General features: G+C 66.4%; 2 protein-coding genes across 3 annotated transcripts; both read left to right on the top strand.

Moving 5' to 3' along the window:
* Positions 1 to 1,844: 1,844 nt before the first annotated feature.
* SCN2B (sodium voltage-gated channel beta subunit 2) lies at positions 1,845 to 5,899 on the top strand (the record flags this gene model as incomplete). 2 transcript variants are annotated; one of them, XM_082330655.1, is made up of 4 exons in its annotated part: positions 1,845 to 1,914; positions 4,705 to 4,871; positions 5,281 to 5,491; positions 5,700 to 5,899. In XM_082330655.1, the coding sequence occupies 4 exons, from the start codon at positions 1,845 to 1,847 to the stop codon at positions 5,897 to 5,899; spliced, it is 648 nt and encodes a 215-aa protein (XP_082186781.1). The 2 variants fall into 2 exon arrangements, with proteins under 2 accessions (XP_082186781.1, XP_082186780.1); XM_082330654.1 differs by lacking the exon at positions 1,845 to 1,914 and adding an exon at positions 2,068 to 2,161.
* A 7,643-nt stretch (positions 5,900 to 13,542) lies between these two features.
* On the top strand, positions 13,543 to 19,521 carry SCN4B (sodium voltage-gated channel beta subunit 4; the record flags this gene model as incomplete). Its single annotated transcript, XM_082330653.1, has 5 exons — positions 13,543 to 13,606; positions 17,661 to 17,824; positions 18,554 to 18,779; positions 19,062 to 19,191; positions 19,303 to 19,521. The coding sequence occupies 5 exons, from the start codon at positions 13,543 to 13,545 to the stop codon at positions 19,394 to 19,396; spliced, it is 678 nt and encodes a 225-aa protein (XP_082186779.1). The 3' UTR covers positions 19,397 to 19,521.
* Between the last annotated feature and the right edge of the window lie 3,261 nt (positions 19,522 to 22,782).

Below are 22,782 nucleotides of genomic sequence, written 5' to 3' on the forward strand. Positions count from 1 at the left end.
AGGGGCCCCGCCTGGGCTGTACCGAGCCCCCCGGCCCTGCCGGGGATGGAGGGGAGCGGGGCAGGCTCCGCGGGCAGCGGGGTCCCCCCGCGTCTCCCGTGCACCAGCTGCTCGCCACGGGCGAGCACCTCCACGTGCGCCCCGCACCTGGGCCCCGCTGCCCCGGCCGGGGGGAGCCCGGCAGCCCCTCCCGGGCCTCCGGGGCAGCGTCTCGGCGCGGGCTGGCTCTTCTCCTGCCCTATATATAGATGTTTGACACCTCCAGGTGCGGAGCGGGGCGCGCTGGGGACCACCTCCGGCTCTGCTGGATGGGAGACTGCAGCGCAGGCTGCTCCGGGCTGCAGTCCTTGGTTTCACGTTGACACCCTACTCTCTTTTCCTGGATGAAGCCAAGAAACGCGGTTACAGGAGGAATCGGCAACCAGAGCTGGTTTCGGGGTGTCAGGGCTTATACATGACCTCCGCTGCCTTTGTGGGGTCGTGGGACCCGTTCCAGCAGAGCAGAGAGTGGTTGGGAAACTGCGCTGTGTGCGCAGCGAGCGCGTTTGCTAGGCATTTTGCCCGTGTGCACCCTGGCACTTCTCTGATGCCTTCCCCCCGCGCTGCCCCGTTTCCCCTCCTGGAGCTGGTCGGGGAGCAGAGCACCCCTGCGTCCCTCTGGCCGCCCCGTTGCCCCATCCCTTCCTCCCCGGGGGTCCGGTGCACGGGAACTGAGATGTGCTCCGGCTCCAGGGCTCCCCTCGCCGTGCTCCTCACTGATGCCGCCGCAGCAAACCCCGCCGTCCTGCGTCCCGCAGGTGGCTGAGCAGCTGCTGCCACTGGCTTTCTGGTCTCCGGGAGGTCTCGTGTCGTCTCTGTCCTGCGCCGGTCTCTGCAGCCAGAATCCAAGCTTAGAGCCCGTGGCCCGATGGCGTGAAGGGGACCAAAGACCTTCTCCAGCCCTGTTACTGCCGGGCAGAGCCTCCCCATCCCGAGGGCTGGATAGAGAGAGGTGCTGCCCTGGGATAGCATGCCGCTGGGGAAGGGGGAAGGTGCCGGCAGAGCCTGGCACCCCTGGGAAGCGATGGGGCTGCCCTCGCATCAGCACGGGAGCAGGCAGGCAGACTGGGAGTGCTTCTACCCGCTGCAGGCTGCCTGCCCGCGGCCGTGCCTCCTCCAGGCCTGCTGTGCAGGCCGCCCGCTTGGGACCCTCTGCCCTTCCCAGGCCAGATCAGCCCCTCTGCTCTCTGCCTGGCTTCGGGAGGGCATTTCGGATGTTCCTGGGCCTGCAAGAGTGGGAATTGCTGCTGTGAACGGCACGAGCAGGGCTGGGTTGCCAGCCTCTGCCAGCGCAGAGGTGACACATCTGCACGGCTCCACTGCAATCAGGGGGCTGCCGGGGCCATGGGAACCCCCAGGCACCGGCTGAGTCCCCCGGCTCTTGGCCTCCTGGGGGGACGAGGAGCCCTGAGCGCCGCTTGCTCCGACAACAAGTTCGCACGGCCAGAGGGATTCCCAGCAGAAGCCTGCTCCTCGGCTGCCCTGGGCTCAGCGCGCTGCAGGAGACGCTCTGCCACCCAGCCCGCGACCAGATCCCGGAGCAGGAGCAGCAGGAGCCGTCGCCTTCTGTTCAGGGGAAAAATTTTTCTGCCCTCCCGCTTCCCCTGCTCGAATCCACCAACCATAGCATTTACTGGTTTTTTGGATCCCGCACCGCTCCAGCCAGCCATATTGGGCTGTGGAAATAAAGCAGCTCTAATGTTATATGTCACCTGCAAATAACCCGGGCGTTCGAAAAAAGCAAACCACCACCACCAAAATCCACACCAACACCAGGTCCTCTCCATACACAAAAATCCTTCAAAATGAGCCTGGAAGCTTGGCTCCCGCAGCTCACCTTGTTCCTCACTGGCCTCAGCTTGCTGCTCTCGCTGGGTAAGTGTCGACTTGACCCCTTGCATGCACACGGCTGCCAGGGGCGAGCCCCCCGGCTGGGGAGAAACACCCTCTCTGGCCAGGAGCCCCCTCCCCACGCCCCGGGCCCGAGAAGCCCCTCCTGCCCCCGGGGGAGCAGCGAGGCGGCGAGAGATGCTGTGCCGCAGGGACGGGGACGGAGGTGGTCCGCTCTGCACCCTTCTGAAATCCGCCAGCCCGGGTGACCTGCTTTCAGGCAGGATGGGGGGTACGTTGCAACCGCAGCTTCTCTTAAAAAAGCCGTGCATCCTGCTCGCTGGAGGTTTGTCTGAGCGCGAGGCGGTTTGCATGCTAGGCAGCGGTGTGGGCTGCAGCGGGGAGAGGGGGCAGTTCTGGCTTTGCCGCGCTGGGAGGGCGGCGGCGGGTGGGCTACGGGCTTGCGACTGTCCTTTGGTTTGCGGCTGGCTGCTGGGGCGGCGGGCTCTGGGCTGACGGCGCTGCACGGGGCGGCGGGGAGCTGTGGTCCCTGCATTTCTGCCCTGCCCCGAGCCAGCAGCGTGTGTCAGCAGGTTTGGGTCTGTATTGATTGGAAACGGGAACGCATCACCTCTGTGGAGTGCTGCTCGCACTGTCCTGGAGCTCCTGGTGGGCTGCCTTTGCTTTAGGAGAGAGCCTGGGAAATGGAGGATAAAAAGCCTAGCAAGGTCTGCTTTAGAGGCTGCGTGTCATTTTACCTCCCGCGCCCCGGGCGCAGGGTGTAGTGTGACAGAGCGCTGGGGAGTCTGCGCAGCGCCGAAGGACACAGCCTGGACGGTCGGTGCCAGGGATTTGAGCGGTTTCCTTCCCCACCTCCGTCCTCCCCCGGTGCCGGGCGCCCGGGCGATGGCAGGGTTTGGACCCGCGCACGTAGGTGCTCCCGGGGCACGTGCCTATCGCGTGCTGGCTGCCCGCGAGGTCCCTCCGGCTGCGGCATGGTCCCGCCGCACCAGACGGCGGGGAAAAGCCTGGGAGAGCTCCTGGCGGCGCCTCAGCCCCCTGCAGAGCCCTGGGGCGCCCCGAGCACAAAGCCACGCCAGCCAAGCGCGGGCACGCAGGGCATAGTGCGAGGGCTGCCGCGCACTCAAGCCAGCGCCTCGGTGCGGGGACCCCTCCGACCAGGCCTGCTGGGCTGGGTCCGTGAGGGGGCCTCCCGGGACAGGCCGGCTCCCGGCTCTTCTCTCTCAGCCCTACCGGGTTTTCTCGAAAGCGTCTAAGGGGGTGGGCTGCGATGGGGCAGCAGGGCTGGGTCCCCAGCTCAGACACGGACGCGTCTTTCCTTGGGTGCCGCGGCTGGTCCCCGTGCGCCAGCTCTCCCCGTGCCCGCCTCCCAGCACCCTGGGGGAGCCCTCCCTGCGCTGGGGCTGGATGGAGGGTGCTCGTCAGGGCTGCCCAGCTGCCAGCACGAGCAGGGAGCCGTCTCCGGGGGCTTGGCCGCACCTGGAGGGCACCCCTCTGCCTCCAGAGCGCTGGCTTCAGGATGCTGCTGGTTCGCACCTTGCGGCAAGACCTGTGGCTCGAAACAGCCGTATCTGCAGCTTGGAAAAGCCTCTTTTCCCTGGCCGCAGAGCCTGGCCCCTTTCCTGCCCTGCTTGCAGACGGAGCGGATTAGCCAGCGGAGCAGCCTTGACATGCATCCAGCTCGGCCGCAGGGCTGGACTCAGGAGCACCTCAGGAAGAAGGTTTGAGAGCACAGAGCAGCAGCCAAAGGGGAGAGGTGAGGTGATCGGAAAAGCACCTGCTGCCAGTGCCGCTGGCCCTGCCCTGCGGGTGCCACAGCCCCCCTTCGCAGCGTCGTCCCTCCCAGCAGCCCTTCCAGGGCTCTCCACCCCTGTGCCTCTCGGGGCTTAGCCTTGGAGTTTGCAGCTAGTCGCCTGTTCAGGAGCCTGCCTCGGCGTGCGCACCCTCCCCTTTGCAGGCTGGGGGGGACGTGCTGGATGCAGGCGCTGGGCTTCGGGTGCTGCTGGGGCAGCCAGCAGGCTAGGGGAGCTGCGGGAAAGGAGCGGAAGAGGGAGCAGGGCACAGACACCCCAGCACTGCCCGTGCCCCGAGTGAGCTGCCCTGCCCTGCGAGCTTGCCACAGCAAGGCCGGGGTGCAGGGACTGGCCTTGTCACCCCAGGAGCGACGGAGCTCTTGACCCGGTCATTCCCAGCTGGAGAATCCTTGCGTGAACACCGCTGGGAGGGGGGAGCATCTGCATTCCCCCTGCAGCCCCCGGGGGCTGGCCCTGGCAGATCCCAGCCCTCGCCGCTCTAGTGCATCCTGCCGGGAATGAAATCTGATGAGCGCAGCCATAAATTTCTCAGCGGATGTGGCGCTGAGCCCTGCATGCTAATGCTGCGTTCAGCCTTTGCATAGCGCTACCACTTCTGCAGCAGGCAAGCCTCGTTTAAGTGGCGAGGAGCAGGGCTTGCCCGGAGTCAGCAGAATTTAGCACCGGGCGCCATCAGGCCGGGCTTGGCAGAGAGGGGTCATCAGCCCTTGCAGAGCAGGGCTGATGTTCTCTCTGTCCAGCTGAGGGATAGTGCCAGGGCTGGGGCCGCTTCCCCCTTGTCCCCGTCACTGCTGCGCAGGGAAGCCCCGGTCCTGGCCGGCCGCGGCGTGGTCTGCGCGTGGACGTGCCTGAAAGGCAACCCCAGGCCACGGGGCGAGCTCTGTGCGGCCAGCTGGCCGCGGGGTGGGATGGCGAGGCCGGCCCTGCCAGCAGCATGGCTGCTCGTGCCCCCTTGCTAACTCAGCTGCCTTTCTGCTCTTGCTCTCTGTGCCTGCGGCAGCGCCCACGGGATTGGGCATGGAGGTCATGGCTCCCGCCACCATCAACGCCTTGAATGGCTCCTCCGTGAAGCTCTCCTGCACCTTCAACTCCTGCTACAAGGTGGAGAACAAGCAGTTCTCCCTCAACTGGACGTACCAGGAGTGCAGTAACTGCTCCGAGGAGCTGGTGAGTCTCGCCGGGGCTAGGGGGTCTGCTGGGAGGTCCCGGGAGCAGCTTGAAGTGGTCGAGTGCGTTCCTTGGGGTCCTGAGCCTTCTCCTTAGGTCTGCTCCTGCTATCCGGCCCTCCTCCGCCACGGGGAAAATTAGCGACCAACTGCGTAAAGAACCAGGGGTCAGGGCAGCCGCCCCGCTGCGGCAGGACAGGCGGGTGCGAGTGGGGAGAGGTGCCGGCAGTGCTGCCCGCGAGGAGACCCTGGCCCTGGGCACTGTGGCGGCCGCAGCTGAGCGGGGGCGAGCGTGCAGCGTGGGCGCGCCCGGCGCAGTACGTGCCCGGGAGGGGGACGCCTGGCCGGGGGAGGCGAGCGCGCGGGGGGCCAAACACGGCCTCACCTCCTCTCCCACGCGGGCTGCCCAGTTCCTGCAGTTCCGGATGAAGATCATGAATAAGCAGCTGGACCGCTTTGGGAACCGAGTGGAGTTCACCGGGAACCCCACCAAGTACGATGTCTCCTTCACCCTCAAAAACGTGCAGCTGGAGGACGAGGGCACCTACAATTGCTATGTCCTGAACCCTCCGGACCGGCAGCGGGGCCACGCCAGCATCAGCCTGAAGGTGCTCACCAAAGGTAAGCGGTAGAGCGGTCCCCTCCGCTGTCGGGCACCCGTGGGTGCTGGCTGGCTCTCTGCTCCACCCCCTGCCCTGCCTTCACCGGGCATTACGTGCGCAGGCTTTGCTCCCCAGCGGTGGGAGCGAGCCCTGCCTGTTCCCTGTTGCTCCCACTGGCTGCCCCAGCCGGGGGCTGCGTCCCCTGAGCCCGTGCCCTGTCTCCCCAGAGCCCCCGAAGCACGACTCGACAGTGGCTGTCATCGTGGGCGCCTCTGTAGGTGGCTTCTTGGCCGTGGTGATCCTGGTGCTGATGGTGGTGAAATGCGTGCGCCGGAAAAAGCAGCAGAGGCTGAACACGGACGACCAGAAGACGGAGGAGGAAGGGAAGACGGACGGCGAAGGCAACCCGGACGAGGGCACCAAGTAACGCCTCCCTGCCTGCCCCTCCCTCTTCACCCCTGTACAGCGTGACCCCCTTGATGTGCTTCCCAGAGCAAGGATTTCTGTCTCCCCAGAGCATCCCTCCTTCCATCTAAATACCCAACCCAGCCTGGAGCAGGGCGCGGAGAGGAGAAGGTCCCCGGAGCCTGGCCGCAGCGGGCAGGGCTGGGGAGGGTGGCTGAAGCGCGTCGAGGCTGCCCCCGAGGCTGAGCTGGGACCGGCTTGTCCCCTGCTCCCGCTGGGCACGCTCCGAGTGCCGGAGCCCTGCGTGGGGCCGCGGGCAGCTGTTGGGGACAGGGTGGCACGGCAGAGGGGGGAAGAGCACGGTCCCCACGCAGGGAGGGGCTGCAGGGGGTGCCAGGAGGGGCTGCAGGGGGTGCCAGGAGGGGCAGAGGGGGGCCGGGCAGCCCCGTGCCCAGATGTCCGCGCCCTGTCCCACTAGAAAAAGAGAGCAGAGGCCAGCGGCCAGCAGCTGTCTGCCCTTGGGGCCACGTCTCCCCCCCAAGGCGCTTCTGCTGTGCCCGTCCCCAAGGGACCCTCGTTAGCTGCCTCTCTCCTCCTTGCAAGTCCTGCGCGCCAGTGCTGAGGGTGCTGCGACAAGAAGCTCGCGCTCCTTGGGAACTGTCCCAGCCTGCTCGGAAGCCGCTGGCCGGGTAATGACCATTAGCCCACGTGCTGTCTCTGAGTTTTGCTGGGTTTTGGAGCCGCTAATGGCTCCTGGTGTGTAACAGATGTACCCTTCTGCCTCTCGGGCTATTTTTGGGCCTGAGCATCTCAGCCAAAGGTGCTGGGCTGACTTTTTTGTGCTCGTTTCTTTCTTGGGGAGGGTGATTCTAATGGACAATGTTCTGCTGATGTGCCAAACCGCGGTGGTGGGGAGCGGCGGGGTGCGGCTGCTAGGGATGAAGAGCTGCTGGGAGGAAGAGGAGTTTTTGGGCGCTTGCTGGGAAGGACTGGGCACAACCGCGGGCCCAGAGGCGGGACAGCTCTGTCACCCCCAAGCAGCCCTGCGATGCTGAGGCCGCCTCCTCCAGCCTCCCCGCAGAGCACTGCACAATCCGTAACTGCCACGGCAATGCACTGCCAGCCTCAGCCCCGTCCACGGGCCAGCACCTGCCTGCTTGCGGCAGCTCCCTCAGCGCGCCCCCGGAGCTGCCCTGCCTGCTCTGCCGTTCGTTATTAGCGGTGGCCCGGGCAGCTTGCGGGGGGCGAGGGCAGGCGTGAGCAAGCGGTGACCCCGGCTGGTCCCACCCCGCTGCGGTGCAGGGGGATGCGGCGAGCCCCAGGGTTGGGAACCGGCGGTCCTGCCTGCCTCGGGCTCTCCACCCGGCCTCGGGCAAGCCCCTCGCCCCCTGCACCAGACCTGGCAGGCGAGCCGTGCTGGCGGGAGCGTGCGGGGAGCTCGCCCTCGGGCCTCTTGCAGGGCAGACAGGGAAAATGACCCGGGGAAGCGTCCCCTGCCGCGCCGTGCCCGGGCTTTTCTTCTCCTGTGGCAGGAGAGGGGCAACGCACGGAGCCCCAGGGGACGCTGCCCAGCGCCCGGTGACGGAGGTCCCCTGTCACCCACGAGCAGCCCTGCCAGGGGAGAAGGGAGACCTTCGCCACGCCACCCGCCGCCCAGCACCGCCGCGTCCCTGTGCGGGTGCCGTCCTGGCAGCGCCGCGGGCGATGCCATCAGGCCCCGGGGATGACGGGATGGCCGTGCGCTCCCTGCTCTGCCCCCATCACCTTCTGCCCTGGCCCTGCGCGCCCTCTCCACCCCGCTCGACCTCGCTGGGCTCTGCGCCGCTCCCCGTCCCGTCTGCAGCAGGAATGCGCCGTGTCTCGCCGTGTGGCTTCCCCCTCTCCCACGGGCTTTCCTGCCCGGGGAGGGCTGGGCTGAGGCCGCCTGCCCCCGCGCGCCCCCGTGCCCACGCCGGATGGATTTCCCCGGGCGGTGCCGGTGGGGAGCCGGCCGCAAGGCCGCTTCCCCGGGACCGCCTGCTGCTCGAAGCTGGGCTGTGAGCGGCTCCACGCGGGACTGCGCTGGCAACTTTGCGGCCAAAGGCCTCTGACTGTTGCACATGACCAGTCTTGCATCTGCCTTTCATTTCTTCCATGCACTACCCTTGGATTGCAACTCGCCAATGCATCTGTCTGTACATAGCTGTACACAACAGAGAGAACCTCTACAAATATATATATATATACCCACAGGAGGCGCTGTTAGCGGTCATGACTATCGTTCTGGGTTTGCGCCTTCTGATGGGTTTCTTTTGCCAAACACTCGGCCGAGTGTAGGATGTTTTTATTGCTCTTCGTGCAGTTAAACAAACAAAAGAACAACCAAACACAAACTTTGCACTCGGTGCTTCCCTGCTGCTGCCTGCCGGAGGGGCAGGACAGGGTCCCTTGTCTCTGCTCTGCCAGGGGGATGAGAAGGCTCCTGCGTGCCGGAGCTCGGTCCCGCTGCGGCACCAGGTTTGCTTTGGGTGCCGAGGGAGCCCAGGGCAGCCCGCGCTTCCGCAGCTCAGTCCCCAGGAGCTGCCGCAGGGCCAGGTGCAGGCAGGGCAGCGCTGGGGGCCGGGGAGCGGCCGGTGCTGCCCGAGCCCTCACGCACCGAGATTTCGGGGGTGCTCGGCATGCACCGCAGGGGCTCTGCAGAGAGCCGGGGACGGCAGCGGCTCGGGGCACGGCAGGTGAGGCTCAGCAGGCTCCAGCGGAGCCCGGGGCACGCGCTGGGTGACGGACACCCGGAACCGGGCTGCTGCCCGACTTAGCAATCCAGCAACACCGCGCAGATGCACCAGAGCGGTGCGGCACAACCGGGGCAGAGTTAATATGGACGTCCATCAATTTACCCACCGCAGAGACACGAGGGCGAGGGGAGCTCTGACAGCCGCCCTCAGCTGCGCCTCTCCCAGCCGCCCTTCGACCCGGGCCGCTGAAAGCCTGCGCGTCCCAAATCCGCACACGAGCAAGGTCTGGCCAGCGCTCCGCTCCTACGGAGGTACGGAGACTACCTCTTTCCCGGGCTAACGCTGCCTGCCTGCCCTGCCTTACCCACTCGCCGGCGGCCCCACCTCACCCAGCCTACTGCTGCTCCGAGCAGCAGGGTGCCGGCGAGCAGCACCAGCAGCCTCAGCTCTTCCCCGTGCCGCCTGCCTGCCCCGGGGGCTGCGCCCTGCGCGCCTCGCCGTGGGCCTGTGGGGTTAACTCCGTGGAAAACTCCCACCTCCCGCAGGCACCCTGGAGGAAGGGCGCAAAAATCACCTCCAAAGCTCTGCTGACACAGTCCTGCGGCGGCCGGGTGCCGGGGGGTACAGCCCAGGCGGGCTGCAATCTCTGCCTGGCCCGTGGCAGGGAACAGCTTCGCCGTTGCAGAACGGAGCAGCTCTCTGGAGGGGGTGCGCGGGTGTGCACCCACCCCGCTTCAGGAGTCGGCCCGACGGAGGGGTGAATGCAGCCATGGGCAAAGGGGAGGGGGACCCGGGGTTTGGGGGCGCCCCTGGGAGAGCTGCTGGCAAGAGACTCGCGAGGAAGGCAGGCGCTGTGGGATCACGGAGGAGAGCCCTGCGGGACACGACGAGGGTGAGTTTTCATCACCACAACAGACCGAGGGCAGTGACTGCAATCCCCCAGCGCCGGGGCTTCACGGATCCTCCAGAAGCAGGGACAGGAACTTTTGCAGACCACATACATTTCCTTGGACCGGGTGGGATTAGAGGCGTTGAAGAGCAAGGGAGCAGGTCAGGAGGTGGCGGGGGGCCCTCCCTGTGCTGGGGAGACCTCTGCTCAGCGCCGCGCAGAGCCGCGGGGGACCCCGATGCTGCCTGCAGCCTGGCCGCCCTGTTCGCGGGGCCGGGAAGTACCGAGGGGGGACCTGGCAAAGGGGGGAGCCCGGGGCAGTGAACTGCGGGGAGCTGAGGGGAGTGAAGGGCAGCGCGGGAGAGCCGGCGCCGGGGCTGGGGAGGGTCTGGCAGGGGTGGCCTCAAGCTGTGCCGGGCCAAGAAGAAACTTTCTCCTGGGACACAGGACAGTTGCCTCAGTGGTCCTGGCAGATGCCTCTGCAGTGGCTGCCCGGGGACGCTGCTGTTTCCCTGCTTGCATTAAAGGGCCCGTGGAAGGGGGCGAGGAACCTGCCCTCCCCGGCGAGCCCTCACCAGCTCTGCTGGCAGTGCCGAGGAGGCAGCGGGCAGGAGGAGGCAGCGGGCACGACGGCTCTGCGCAGGGAGGGAGGCAGGGAGCGGGGAAAGCGTTGCTCCGTGGGAGAGCTGCAGGCAAGGGAGGGCTGAGAATGACAAAGGCAGCCAAGCACTCACCCGCAGTCCGTGTGCCCGGGACCTCTCGCTCAGCGCCCAGCCGGCGCGCCTGGCCCAGCCGGGAAGGTCCTGCAGAGCGTCTGATCACTGCGAGCGCCTCCTGCTCGCTGCCAGCTCCCGGGCTGCCAGGCCGCCTTGCCTTTTAAAGGTCACAGCCAGAGGACCTTGCAGTAAATATAAGGTGCTGATGGGAGGCTCTGTTCCCGCGTCGCCACCTCCTCCATCGGCAGGAGGGCTCTGCCTGCTCCCGGTCTGGGAGCCCGGCGTCCCCCGGCTCTGGGAGGTTTGGGAGGGGGCCAGGGCCGTCCTGGCGTTGCTGCTGGGAGCGGGGCTGGGGCTGCCCCTGGCAAGATGCTCCAGGGCAGCCGGGGCCAGCGCAGCGCCTGCTGCATTGAGCTGGGAGGCTGCAGCCCAACTGCTCCGCTCAGCCCTACCCCGCTCGGTACCCACGTGGAGGGAAGCAGGAGCCCTCCTCGGAGAGCAGCCGGGCATTTTAACCCTCCCAGCTCCGTTAGTGCAAGGTGAGAGGGAGCGAGGGGCACACAGGGGCCTGGCAGCCTCTCTGCCCCCCCGGCAGGCTGTGAGCCAGCTGGCAGGACCCTGAGCCCTTCCTCCTGTCCCCCCGGGGAGGTGACAGTGTCCGAGCAGAGCATGCCCACCTTCCCTGAAACCGGACACAGCAGCCTTGTGCTGGACTCAGCAGAACAAGTTTCCGCTGAGCCGCAGTACCCCCGGGTCCCATGCCGGCCATCTCAGCATGGTGCCAAAATCCCAGGGCCGGCTGCCGTGAGTGCCCTTCCCGGCCGCGGCACACACCGCTCACCGAGGCCGGGCTGCGGGAGAGCAGAGCATTTCCCAGGCCCACGGCAGCGGCAGATGTCTCACGAGATCAGTCGGCCGAGGAGACCGGCCAGAGCTGCCAAGTGTGACAGCTCCATCAGGCCCCTGTGCCAGGCAGCATCCCGCTCCGAGCCCCGGGGCTGTGTGGCCAGGAGGCCACGGCTGGCCCCGAGCGGGCAGCGGGAGCGGGCAGCGCGGCGCCAGGCTCGCCGCCTCTCCCCGGCGGGGCACGCAGAGCCCTGCCTCTGCAGAGATGCTCAGCAGGGAGATAGCGGCCGCCGGGGCACGTCGCCGCGGAAGAAGCTGGGTGCCTGCCCTGCGCGCCCGGTTCGTGCCAGTGCCCGCAGGAGCCCCTCTGTATTTGCTGGGTGGTGCTGCTATTCCCAACCTCCCTGCCTCCAAAAGCATTTGGGGTTCTGCTAGGGGGATTCACGATGGCAGTTTGGCCAAACCCATCCCAACTTTACCCACCTTTTGGGAAGCAAACTTGACAGACACCCGAGCATCCTGGGAAGGAGTCCGCCACCCATAGTGGCCTTTCCCTGCAGCAGGGCACGGGCGTTACTCTTTCGGGTCCCCAGCGCTGCGAGTCTCTGTGGTCCTGCTCACGGGATGCTGGAGGCGCCAGCCTCAGCCTCATCTGCCCCCCGCTTCAGCGCCTGTGACCGTGGCCCAGAGGCCCCCAGCATGGGCTCTTTGACACCTAGCAGCCATCGTGCACCCTTGCAGGGATGACAGGCGTCCCTCCACCCCTCCGCACCTCTCTGCTGAGCTGCTCCTCAGAAGTGTGCCCCCTCCCCCCCCAATTAGCAAGGCTCCAGCAGATGCAGCGCTCCTCCTCCTGTCTCAGCACACCGCTGCCTGGTCGCCAGCGCCTGCGGCCCCGCTCACCAAGCCGGATCCATCACCAAGCCGGGTCCATCACCTAGCCGTATTCATCACCTAGCTGTATCCGTCGCAGCCGCCCGCCGAGGCACCTTCTGCTGCATCAGCAGTACTCTGCACGCTGCTCCCGCAGCGCCGGCTGCCAGCGCTGCCCAGCCCGCTCTGCCTGTACTTTTCCTGTCTCTGCTGCCAGCTCTGCAGCCCTAGCTCCTCAACCCGCAGGCACTGCTGGCATCCTCTCAGGGTCCCCTGGGATGCCTCTGTGCCCTGCGAAGCCTCCTGCTTTCCCCTTCCCTCCTGCTTCACGCTCCTGGCCAGGTGGGAAGGAGACCGAGCTGCAAAGGGGGCTGGAGCGGGGCTGAGGAGTCTCCCAAAGCGCCGTGGAGCTGACAGGCCGTGGCACCCCGGGCACGCAGTCAGGGCCCTGGGCAGCATCCCTGCGGGCGAGCTGCTTTCGCACCCAAAAAGCAGCAATCCTGTCCAGGGAAGCCACGCCGTAGTGCTGTACCCGGCAAAGGAGGTGCAGCCTCGCCCGGCCGCTGGGCCGAGCTTTGCCGGGACACATGCCTTGTGCCAGCAAGGACTGCAGCCCGGAGAAACCCTCAGTGCTGTTCCCGCACCGCGAGCACTGCAGCACCTCCTCCCCCTTCCTGCCGTGCCTGTTCTCAGAACGCGTCACCTCCAGCAAAGCGCTGCTCTGCACAGGGTCTGGCTGCCTAATGGAGCTGGGTGCCAAGGTAAAGCTCTATCTTTGCGCACCCCGTCATCGGAGGTCTCCATTAGGAGGGCCCCTGCCAGCACCTTTTTGGATGTGGTCTGCTGGAGGTTAGGTCTAATGGATGTGACGGCGAGGAAAGGTTGTGGAGACGGGAACTTACGTGCAGCCAATTAGCCCGGAACAAGCTCACAGCGAGAAAAATAAGTTTTCCAAGCGTTCCCCTTGGCGCCGGGCGGATTGCCCCTGCAGCCTTGCCCCCCGGTGTCCGGCTCGGCGACCCATCTGCGGCTGCGGGGCTGTCTGGTGTCCGCCCGGGGGTAGAGGGGTGCTGGCAGCTACATGGGGAGGGAGGCTGGGGAGCCCGGTGGCGTCCCCCTGCTGAGGTGCACCGGCGGAGAGCCGAGCCCCGGCCTCGGCCCGCTCTCTTGTCCCCCGGCAGCGGCAGGGGCAGCCACCGGCCTTCGCGATGCTTCGCCCCTTTCCAAGGCCGGCCCCGGGGCAGCTCTGCCCCTGCCCACCCCCGCGGGGGCTCTCCCCCAGCCCTCGCCGCCGGCCCCGCTGCGGCTCGGCACCGGCCGCGGAGACGCCACGGGTGCCGGGGCCCGGCCGGGCGGGAGCCGGGGCAGCCTCCGGGGCGGGGGAGCTGCGGGGGCAGCGGCCCGAGGGCGGGGAGGGGACGCGGCGGGGCGGCCCGGCCGGTGCGGCGCGGTGCGGTGCGGCGCGGCGCGGCGGAGGAGGGCGCAGCGCGGAGCGGCGCGGAGGAGGGCGCAGCGCGGCCCCGCCCGGCGCGGCCCCGCCCGGCCCCGCTCGCCCTCGGCGGGGGCGACCAGAGCCGGGCCGCTGCGGGCCAGGAGGGAGCGCGCCGCCCCGCTCCGCGCCGCAGCCATGGCCCGGGGCTCGCCCGCCGCCCGCCGCCGCGCCGCGCCGCGCCTGCTGGCAGCGCTCCTGGGTAAGGGGCGCGGGGGGCTCCTCCGCGGGGGGCTCCTCCGCGGGGGGCTCCTCCCCGGGGGCCGCCTCCCCGGGGGGCGCCGGCCGCCCCCGCGCTCCGGCGGGGAGCCCGCCCCGGGGACCCGCGGGCACCTCCGGCAGCCCGGGGCGGGGCGGCACGGCGGGGCCCCGGCTCCCGGCCGCCCCCTCGGCTCGCCGCGGCGGGGCGACCCGCGCTAAGCCGGCCTCCCTCCGCGCTCGGCTGCTTTGCCTCTGGCCCGCCTGCGCCGCAAGGAGCCGGACGCTGCCGCTCGGGTGGGTTTCCCGTCCGCGGGCGCTGATGCGATTGTCTCTGCTCCGCAGCCGGAGAGTCCGAAGCACCGAGGATAAGTGACTTGTCCAAGGTGACTTCGCAGCCGAGTCCGAGAGCGGACTCTGAAGCCCTGGCTCCAGCCCCCTGCCCTGCCTGCATCAGTCGCTAACATCGCCAGAGCTTTCTTCCGTGAGCACTGCGGCTGCATCCCGCTTTGCCCTGCTCCGCTCCGCTGCTCTGCGAGCAGGGACCGCTGCTGCCTGCCTGCTAACGGGAACCAGGGGAATAGCCGTAGGGAAGCAAGGCACTGCTTCAACGCAGCCGCCAGCACGCCCGCCGACAGGTCATTCTTTTTTACAGTTCCTTTGGTAAAACACCATCTGCATGCGCTTCTCCCCAGCGCGGGGACGAGCCCACGCTGCGGGGCCGCCGCTTGGAGCGTGACGCCCAGACCGGTGCCCGGGGGTGCGGGCGACCCCCCAGCTGCAGGGTGGAGGAGGGAGCTTGCGGCCGCCCCCTCCCCGCTGCAGCCCCTGGGGCTGGTGCCAAGCCACCCGCATCAGCCCTCGCGCACCGGCTGCGCTTCTGCTCGCGTAGGTCATCCTTGCGTCGACGGGCACAGGGAGCCTGAAACCGAGGGCGGCCTTTGCAGCACTTGCTGGTGGGAAACTCCCTTGAGAGGCGTTTTAGAGGGCATAGTTCTTAAGTTTGTTTGAAGTGAGCTGGAGACGCGAAAGGACACGTAAGTACCAGACCCCCCGCAGGATTTGGGTGCTGGTCCCCGGTTCAGAGTGCCTCCTCGGCTAGATGCAGTGCAAGCTGCTTTCGGCACGGGGCTGGCAGCGGGGTGGTAGGAGGGACTCGGAGATGCTGGAGACCTTGGGGGTCTGGGGTCCAGGGCGTGGAGGTGGGAACCCTCTCCCCCAGGTCGCTCGGGTGGGCTGGGAGCCCGGAGGCGAGGGGAAAGGGAGAGTTTCTGGGCAGGTCTCTCTGTGCGTTTCGGGGATGCTGCCCTCTCCAGGGAGGGGCAGCGGGCTCCTGGCTGCACCAGGGAGCCACGGCACAGCTTTTTCCATCGGTGCCTGCAGGAAGGGCAGGGCCCGGGTGTCCTGTCCCAGAGCACATCGTGCCGGGGCTCAGGCTGGCCTGGGAGCTCTTCCCTTCCAGCCTCGGCGGAGAGGAGCCGGGCCAGCCCCCCAGGCATGGCTTGCTGTCCGTGCCAGGAGGTCACATTGATTTTTATGGGCAATGAAAGTTTTTACGGAGCAGCTTTCTGACGGATGGTGGGGGCCGTCCCGTGGCTTTTCAGGTGAATCCTGTGCCCTTTCCATTAGGGCAGTGATTCCCAGACCGGGTTCCTGACAGGCCGCAGGAAAAGCGGGGGGCTGCCAGCGGCCTGCGGGGGGAAAGGCTTGCTCTGGGCCCCGGCCCGGGCTGGAGGGCTATCGCTGCCGTCGCTGGGGCTGGGTCCCGGGTCGCACGCCCAGCCCCGCTGCACGGAGCTCAGTGGCTCTGGGCCCCCTCAGCGGGGGGCTTGCCCCGGGTGCTCACCCTCTGCGAGAGCACAGAGCGGGCAGCCAAGGCTCTGGCAGCAGCAGGAGCGGCTGCTCCCCCGTCCCCCTTCCCTGCCTGTTGGGGAAAGCTTGTGCCCGCAGGCATGGGAGGCAGCCGGGAGCCCCCCGAGGGGCTTGCCCTGCGCCCTGACCGCCGGGGCTCTGGCGGTACGAAGCGCAGCAGCTTTGGGCATATGGAGAAGGAGCGGTGGCAGCTGGCGTGGCAGGTTTAGTCAGTAATCTCGCGGCCTCCCAATGTGCTTTATTTAGTGGTAACATAGCACTTCTCTCTTCCTGAGACCGCAGCATGACAGGAACAAGATCAGCCTCCGTTTACCCCACGCGTTCAATTCAGATTACGTTCATGGCATTATAACGGTGGCAGACAGGATTAAAAGTGTTACAAGCTGCAAGGAATCGTCTTTCCTGTAAGCACCTGCCCCCTTGCAGCACCCTGCCTGCTCAGGCATACCTGCAGGGCCAGGCATCCCTCCGCTAAGTCGTGCTCCAGGTCGCAGCTCGTGATTCCCCCGGGACGCTCCTGGCTGTGAAGTCCCCTCTGTAGCATCCCCAGGGCTGGTCTTGGCACCCGACAACCGCGGGAGGCCTCCGTCGGGGGGAACCACTCCCTGGCGTTGGCTAAAGCCTCTCAAGCAAAATGAAAAGTGCTTCTTTGTAAAATTAAATAACTCCTTCCCTGCAGCGCTTGCAATGCAGCACTGCAGCAGGGCCCGAAGCCCAGGATGCAGGGCTCTCGGGCTTGGCTTGGGCTGCGACGTGCCTGGGGAGTTGTTAGCACGGGCATGTGTGGGAGAGTAAATCAGCAGCTGAAGCGGCTGCAGAGAGATGCGAAGCTGAAGCTGAGGGCAGGGCGTCCAAGTGAAGGCGTCAGTGGAGCTGGGGCCAGCTTGTAGCTCTGGGAAGAGCCGTGTCCCCTTGGTTTGGTTGTCGGAGCGCCCAGGGAAAGCTTTGTAGGGATGCTTGGGTCCCTTTGGTGGCTGAGGTCTGGGAAGGGGGGGAGAGTGCTTTGCTGGGCTGTATTGCATCTTGGCCGTGCCACGGCACACGAGCGGGACAGGGTCCCGATGTGATGGGGATGGAGGGGGGGCTGCACCCCAGGCCCGCAGCAAAGCGTCCCTGAGCCCCCCGGCAAGGGCTCGTGTGGACACTGCTGGCCCAGCCCAGTGCGGAGGGGCGCAGTGCCAGGCCCCCGCGTGGGACCCCGGAGCTTTCAGGCACGCTCTCGGCTCTTGCAGCCGGGCTCGTACCGGCTCCTCGATGCGTCCCTCCGCGCTCACGGGGAGGAGAGGAGCGGGAGAGCTGCGTTCTGCAGCGTGAAGGTCATCCGTCAGCTACGGCGGGAGCCGACGCTCTGCCAGGCGGGCGTGAGGGGTGCCGCCGCGGGGGTCTGCCCAGGCCTGCGGGGAGCTGTGCGGGCTGGCAGCGAGAGCCCTGCCCGCGGTGGGGGCCGGCCGGAGTGGCAGGCGTCCAGGACAGCAGTGCTAATTACCGCTCCAACTGGCTGCTTGAAGAACACAGCGCTCTGCTTTGCTTTGGGCTTTTTTTTTCCCCCTTTAAGGCTTAGCCGAAGGCCTTCTGGATAACATGCAAATCAGGGCTTTCATTTGCATGCGTTATTCGTGGTGGTATTATGGTTCCCTTTGAATCCGCGCTGTCTCTGTGGGTGCCAGCCCACCCCTGCCCTTCCTCCAGGAGCAGGTCCCTTATCTCTGCCGAGCTGTCCCGAGGCCCGGGTCAGGCGCCTGTGCTCCGGCCACGCCGCTGTGGCAGCCTGCGGTGCCAAAGGGGCCGGGGGGGAACAAACCCGTCCCTGGGCTCTGGGAGGGGAGGAGGGCTGCGTTCGTGCCCCCCATGCTGAGGCTGCAGGGAGGAGGAGGAGGAGGATGCCGCCGTGGGTCCCTGCCGGCACCAGGAGTGGGACCTCGGGGGGCAATGGCTGAGCCCCGCTGCCCCCCCGCTCCCTGGGAGGGGATCCCCGCTGCGGCTGATGCTCCAGCCGGAGGCCGGGCTGCAGGGGGAGAAGGGGTCCCTCCCGTGCACCGTTCGCCTCCCTGCCCCGTCTGCCCCAAGGGTGCACGGCCCCAGCAGAGCCCGGCAGCAGGCTGGGCTCCGTCACGGCCCCGGGCTGCAGCAGGCTGGGCTGCGTGCCCGCGCCGCGGCCTCACTCTCTCCTCCCCTCTCCCTGCCAGGTTTGCACGTCGTCGCCATCGCCTTCGCCTTGGAGGTGTCGGTGGGGAAGACCAACACTGTGATAGCTCTGAATAACTCCGACGTCCTGCTGCCCTGCACCTTCACCACCTGCATAGGCTTTCAGGACCTGGTCTTCACGTGGTATTTCAACTCGACGGAGATGGTGGGTGGCTCTCTGCGCTTTGCCTCTGTTTTCCTGGCGGGTCCGTTTGTACTTTCCCAGTGCAGACCAGCACTGCGCTTCTCACGGAGTTCCCGTGCTCCTCTTGCAGGGCGCCCTCCCTCCGAGTGTCTCCAGCTCTGGAGGATGGGGCTGTGCAAACAGGGTGGCTCAAATACCCTGGCGCATCTGTGCTTCTGGCACGAAGCCGTTCCGCGTTTTCTGCGGCCCACAGGCTCATTTCTTTTCCTAAATGGGCTGTTCAGGTGCAAGGCTGCGCTTGGGGCAAAACATAGTTAACTTTCTCCTCCTGCGCTTGCTCTGAAATGCTAAAGGGATAGATTTGCTTCCTGCTGGGAATATTCTGCTCTTCGGCTCCACAGCAGGAGGGCTGGTCGAGAGCTGGTCTGGTCTGGCCTCGCAGGCTGGCCGGCCCTGGATGGCCCTCGAGCAAAGGGACTCTCTCTGCCCTGGGGTTCTCCCATCTGTCGCGGGGTCTGTAACGTTGCTGCAGGGCAGGTCAGGCTCATCGGTTGCTTCCCCGGCGGGCTGTGCGTCAGGTCCCCATCCGCAGCCGTTCCCGCTTTAATGGGGTGTGCCGGGATGCGTGGCCGTCTGTGTCTGTGCGTGCAGAGGTGGGGCAGGGCGCCGGCAGGAGAAGTCGAGCCTTTCCCTCAGCTGGGGTTGTCGGGAGCCCAGCTGACCCCGCGTCCTGCATCCCTGCCTCTGCAGATTTACCACGGCAAGATAAAGAGCAAAGCCTCGGAGCCCGTCCTCGTGGGACGCAACCCACGGGTCGAGTTCATCGGCTCGACGACCGGGAAGGACAACAACATCTCCATCGTCCTGAAGAACGTGGAGTTCAGCGATGCTGGGAAATACACCTGCCACGTCAAGAACGCCAAGGAGAAGAACGCGCAGCACAACGCCACCATCTTCCTCACGGTGGTCCACAAGAGTAAGTGCCGGCCGCGGGTCCCGTGCCCCGCGAGCGGCACCGGGGCAGTGGGGACGCAGACCCGGGCTGGCCCCAGCCTGGCTCATGGTTGCGGCAGTGCACGGGGCGTTCCTGGCTTCTTGGAGGTAGTTGGCATCCCTGAAGGGCAAGGCTTGGCCTCGTGCCCCGCTGTGCCCTGGGCCGGTGGCTGGCGGAGGGGGTCGCTGCTTTTCGGGGGGGGGCCGTGCAGCTGGGGGCTCCCTGCTCCCCTCCTGAGGCCCCTCAGCGCCTTCTCTCCTGCAGTGGTGGAGACAGACAACACTCTGACGCTCATCATCGTGGGCGTTGTAGGGGGGCTTATCGGCCTCCTCATCCTCTTCATGCTCGTCAAGAGGGTTGTCCTGTTCATCATCAAGAAGACCCAGGATGGGAAGTGAGTGCGGGTGCCGGGCCCGGCACCCTTCGGCCGGTGCTGCCGTGGGGCGGGGGGCGAGAGGGGCCGGGGGGGGCGGGGGCCGTCAGCTGGCCGTGTGCTCTCCCCCAGGAAGGAGTGCCTCGTGAGCTCATCGGGGAACGACAACACCGAGAACGGCCTGGCCGGCTCCAAGGCGGAACAAAAAGCGCCACCAAAGGCATGAAGCAGCGGCGCCCCGAGCCCCGGCCCGCCCGGCAGCGGGGAGGGTGGGCAGGGGCACAAGCCTTTCCCTTTTGTTTTCTTCCCAAACTGCCAACGCTTGAGACATGTTTCTATTACACACGTGCCTGCAACCTGCACTGCTTCTCAGAAAAGACTTTGGCTGCTGTGGGGATTGGGAGCTTCTTGTGGACTCGGACTGGGACGCCGCCGGGATAGAGGGAGCCGCCTGCTCCGCCCTGAGCAAAGGCAAGCGGGTGCCGGGTGGGCAGGGAAGGGGCCGGGTGCCGGGGAGCGCCCCGGTCTGCAGCCGGGCGGGCGCTGTGCCACAGGCGCCGCGCTGCCGGGGTGCGGGGTGGCGGGCGGCCAGGGGTCCCGGCGTGCCTGGGGGGTGGAGGCTGCGAGGAGCTTGGGGCGTCTCGTCTGACTCTGGCGATGCTGAGCTGGGGCGGGCAGGAGCTGCCTGCCTCACGCAGAAGGTTTCTGGAGCGAAGCAAGGATGCACGAATCTTGCCGTAGAAACAGAGGCTCCTGCCTTCGCTGCATTTCTCATGGGTCCGGCACAGGAGGAGGGGAGAAAGCAGGGCTGTCGCGACGGGGCTTGGCTTCAGCTCTCCTGTTAAGCACACTTGAGAACCAAATCGGCGAAAGGCCCGTTGCTGTCAGGGCTGTCATCTCTTCCCAGCAGGGGCTGGGCGCATGCTCCCGCGGGGCAGGCTGGCCCCGAGGTGCCTCGGTTCCTCCCGTGGCAGGGCTGGGGGGACCGGCGGCCGGGGCTGGCCGTGTCCCGGGGTCACTGCTGGCCCGCGGCGGGGTGAAACTCCGCTTTTCACACTCGCTTTGCCCCACGCAGTGAGGGGCTTCTCCCCCAGCCTGCCCTCTCGGCGGGCTCTCCCTGGGTCTGTGCTGCTGCCGCTCGTACTCCTCCTCCCCTCTTTTTAAAGCTCGGCACTCAGAGCAGCGATGCTTTTGATGCTGACTCGCCAAGGCTTAACTCGTTACGCGGATGTTTTTTATATTAGACTCCAGTGGGAAAACGGCTGGTTGCGTTTCCCTTTCGCCCGAGGAAAACGGTGGCACTCCATCCGCGATGCAGGGAGGGAGCACGGTCAAGCCCCGGCGAGGGGAGCCGGGCTAGGGCTGCTGCCACCGGCCCACTGGGTGACCTTGGGCAAGTCGCTCTGCCGCTCCATGCCTCAGTTTCCCCATCTGTAAAATGGGGATAATAATACTGCTCTACCTCACAGGGGTTGTTGTGAGGCTTCCTTGGCTAACATTTGTAAAGTGCTTTGAGATCCTCGGGCGAGGGGTGCCGCAGAAAGCCAGAGGGTCTTTGCGAAGGGTGCCCGCAGTGGGGACTCGGGCAACGCAGCCCCCTCCCAAGGGCTGTAGCAGGAGGTGACACCAGAGGGGAATGAGCTGATCCTGCAGCTGAAGTTGACATGTCCTTTACGAAGTGATTTGTTCCCTATTTCTCCTTTATTTGTGGGTGTCTGTCAGTGAAGCTGTAGGACAGGCAGCTCCCCGTCCCCGCTCGAAACTGGGAATCGAAGCTGAGCCCTGACTTCCCTGGCTGTGGGGGCTTGCACCCCGACAGAGGGGCCGGAGTGGAAGGCAGGCGAGGATTTGGTGGGCAAGGCAAACAAGGAAAGCTTCTCTGGAGAGCGCTGTGGGAGAGGTCGGACCCCGCCTGCCCGCTTGTGGGGACGGTGGCACGGGGAGCGCCTTCAGCCTCCGCCCGGCTGCACGGCCGGCTGGCCGCGCCGGGGCTGGGCGCCGGGGCACCCGCTGGAGCAGGGCCCTGCGTTTGGGACAGGAGACGGGTACGGGCGCCTGGCCCCGGGCAGGTTTCCTTGGCTGGCAAGTGGGAGTCAGGTCCCCGGGATCCCGGGCCCCTCTCTGAGGATCCGTGGGACCCTCGGGCAAATCACTTGATTTCTCTGTGCTTCCGTTTCCCCATCTGTGTAACGGGGACAGTAAATCTGACCTACCTCACAGGAGGTGTCAGGCTCCCTGCATCGCTTTGCAAAGTGCTCCGAGATCCTGGGGCGACAGGCACTCTGTAAAGGCAAAGTGTCGTTAAGAGGTGAGAGGCTGGGCAGGAAGGCGTGAGACCGTCCGGTTGCCCCAAGAGACCCCCCAGCCCGTCCTTGGAGGAGACCTCCCATGGGAGAGGACAGCGAGGGAAGGGATTTTTTTAAAGAACTATTTTTAGCTGTCCTAACCTGTTGGCCTTTTTTAGACGGTATCTGGACACGGTTCCACTTACCACAGGATATGCAATGCCGTACTATGCATGGATTACTCCTCTGGCTTGATGGAAAAAAGTCAACATAACCAGTTTTTGAAGTGTAACTCTCTCTATACGCATATGTGTGCGGGCGCTGTACGCGGCGCAGGGGGCTCTGGGGAGCGGGCTGGCCTGGGAGCTTGGGCCGGCTCCGACGGGGTCCCTGCCGTCCAAGGGCTCGGGGGGCTCTGCAAAGGCTCGCTGGGGCACGCGGGGAGAAGGCCCTGCCGGAGGTGCGTGCTGCGGCAGACACATATGCGTATAAGCATATAGAAATACATGTAGGAGATACCTGCGAATAAGCACGGGATGTGTACAACATGCTGTGTGATGACTTACAGCACATTTTTGCACTGTAGAGGTTTAGTTAGCTTTGCCTTGAATGAAATAAAGTTTATGTTTACTAGAGAAACTCGCTCCAGTGTGGGCTGCTGTGGGTGTCTCTTTAGGCTTACCGTGAAGCCCCGGGGCGCACACGCTGCCTTGCAAGCCCTGCTGCGAGGCAAAGAGCAGCAGCGTTGCCCTCGTGGGCCGAGCGTGGGCCGTGTCCGTCCTCTGTCGCCGCTTGTCGCGGGCGGATGACCGCCGCCGCTCCGCCGGCACCCTGCTGCTCCCTCCCGGCCACCCCAGGGCGAGGGCATTGCGTTGCCCGCTGGAGCCCAGGGGCTGCGGGTGCCTGCAGCCCGGCACGGGCCACGGGACGGGGCAGGTCACGTCTCCGTCCGCCGGCGGAGCGGGGCTGTAGAGCCGCCTTTGCAGGGGCAGCGTTTGCAGGGTGCCTGCGGGCATCTCCCAGCGCAAAAGGCGCTCCGAGTCGCACGGGAGTGGCCCTGATTTCTACCGGGGCTGAAGCTATGCTCGAAAAAGTTGATTTAAAATAACGCCTACCATCCCTGTTTGTTTACAGTAATTTAAACCGACCCCGTTCTGACCAGCTTGTCTGACCGAGCGGCCGAGGTCCACGCCGCACTTTCTTCCTTGCGTGCGGGAACAGCTTGTTCACAGCAGCCAGCAAATAAACCCTCCCTTGCACTGGGAAAGCCGCTCTGGCAAATAGCGCAGGGTGTTGTGAAAAATATCCCTGCAAGCAAGAGGGACAA

Source organism: Platalea leucorodia, assembly GCF_965183815.1.
Source record: "Platalea leucorodia genome assembly, chromosome: 20".
NCBI lineage: Eukaryota > Metazoa > Chordata > Aves > Pelecaniformes > Threskiornithidae > Platalea > Platalea leucorodia.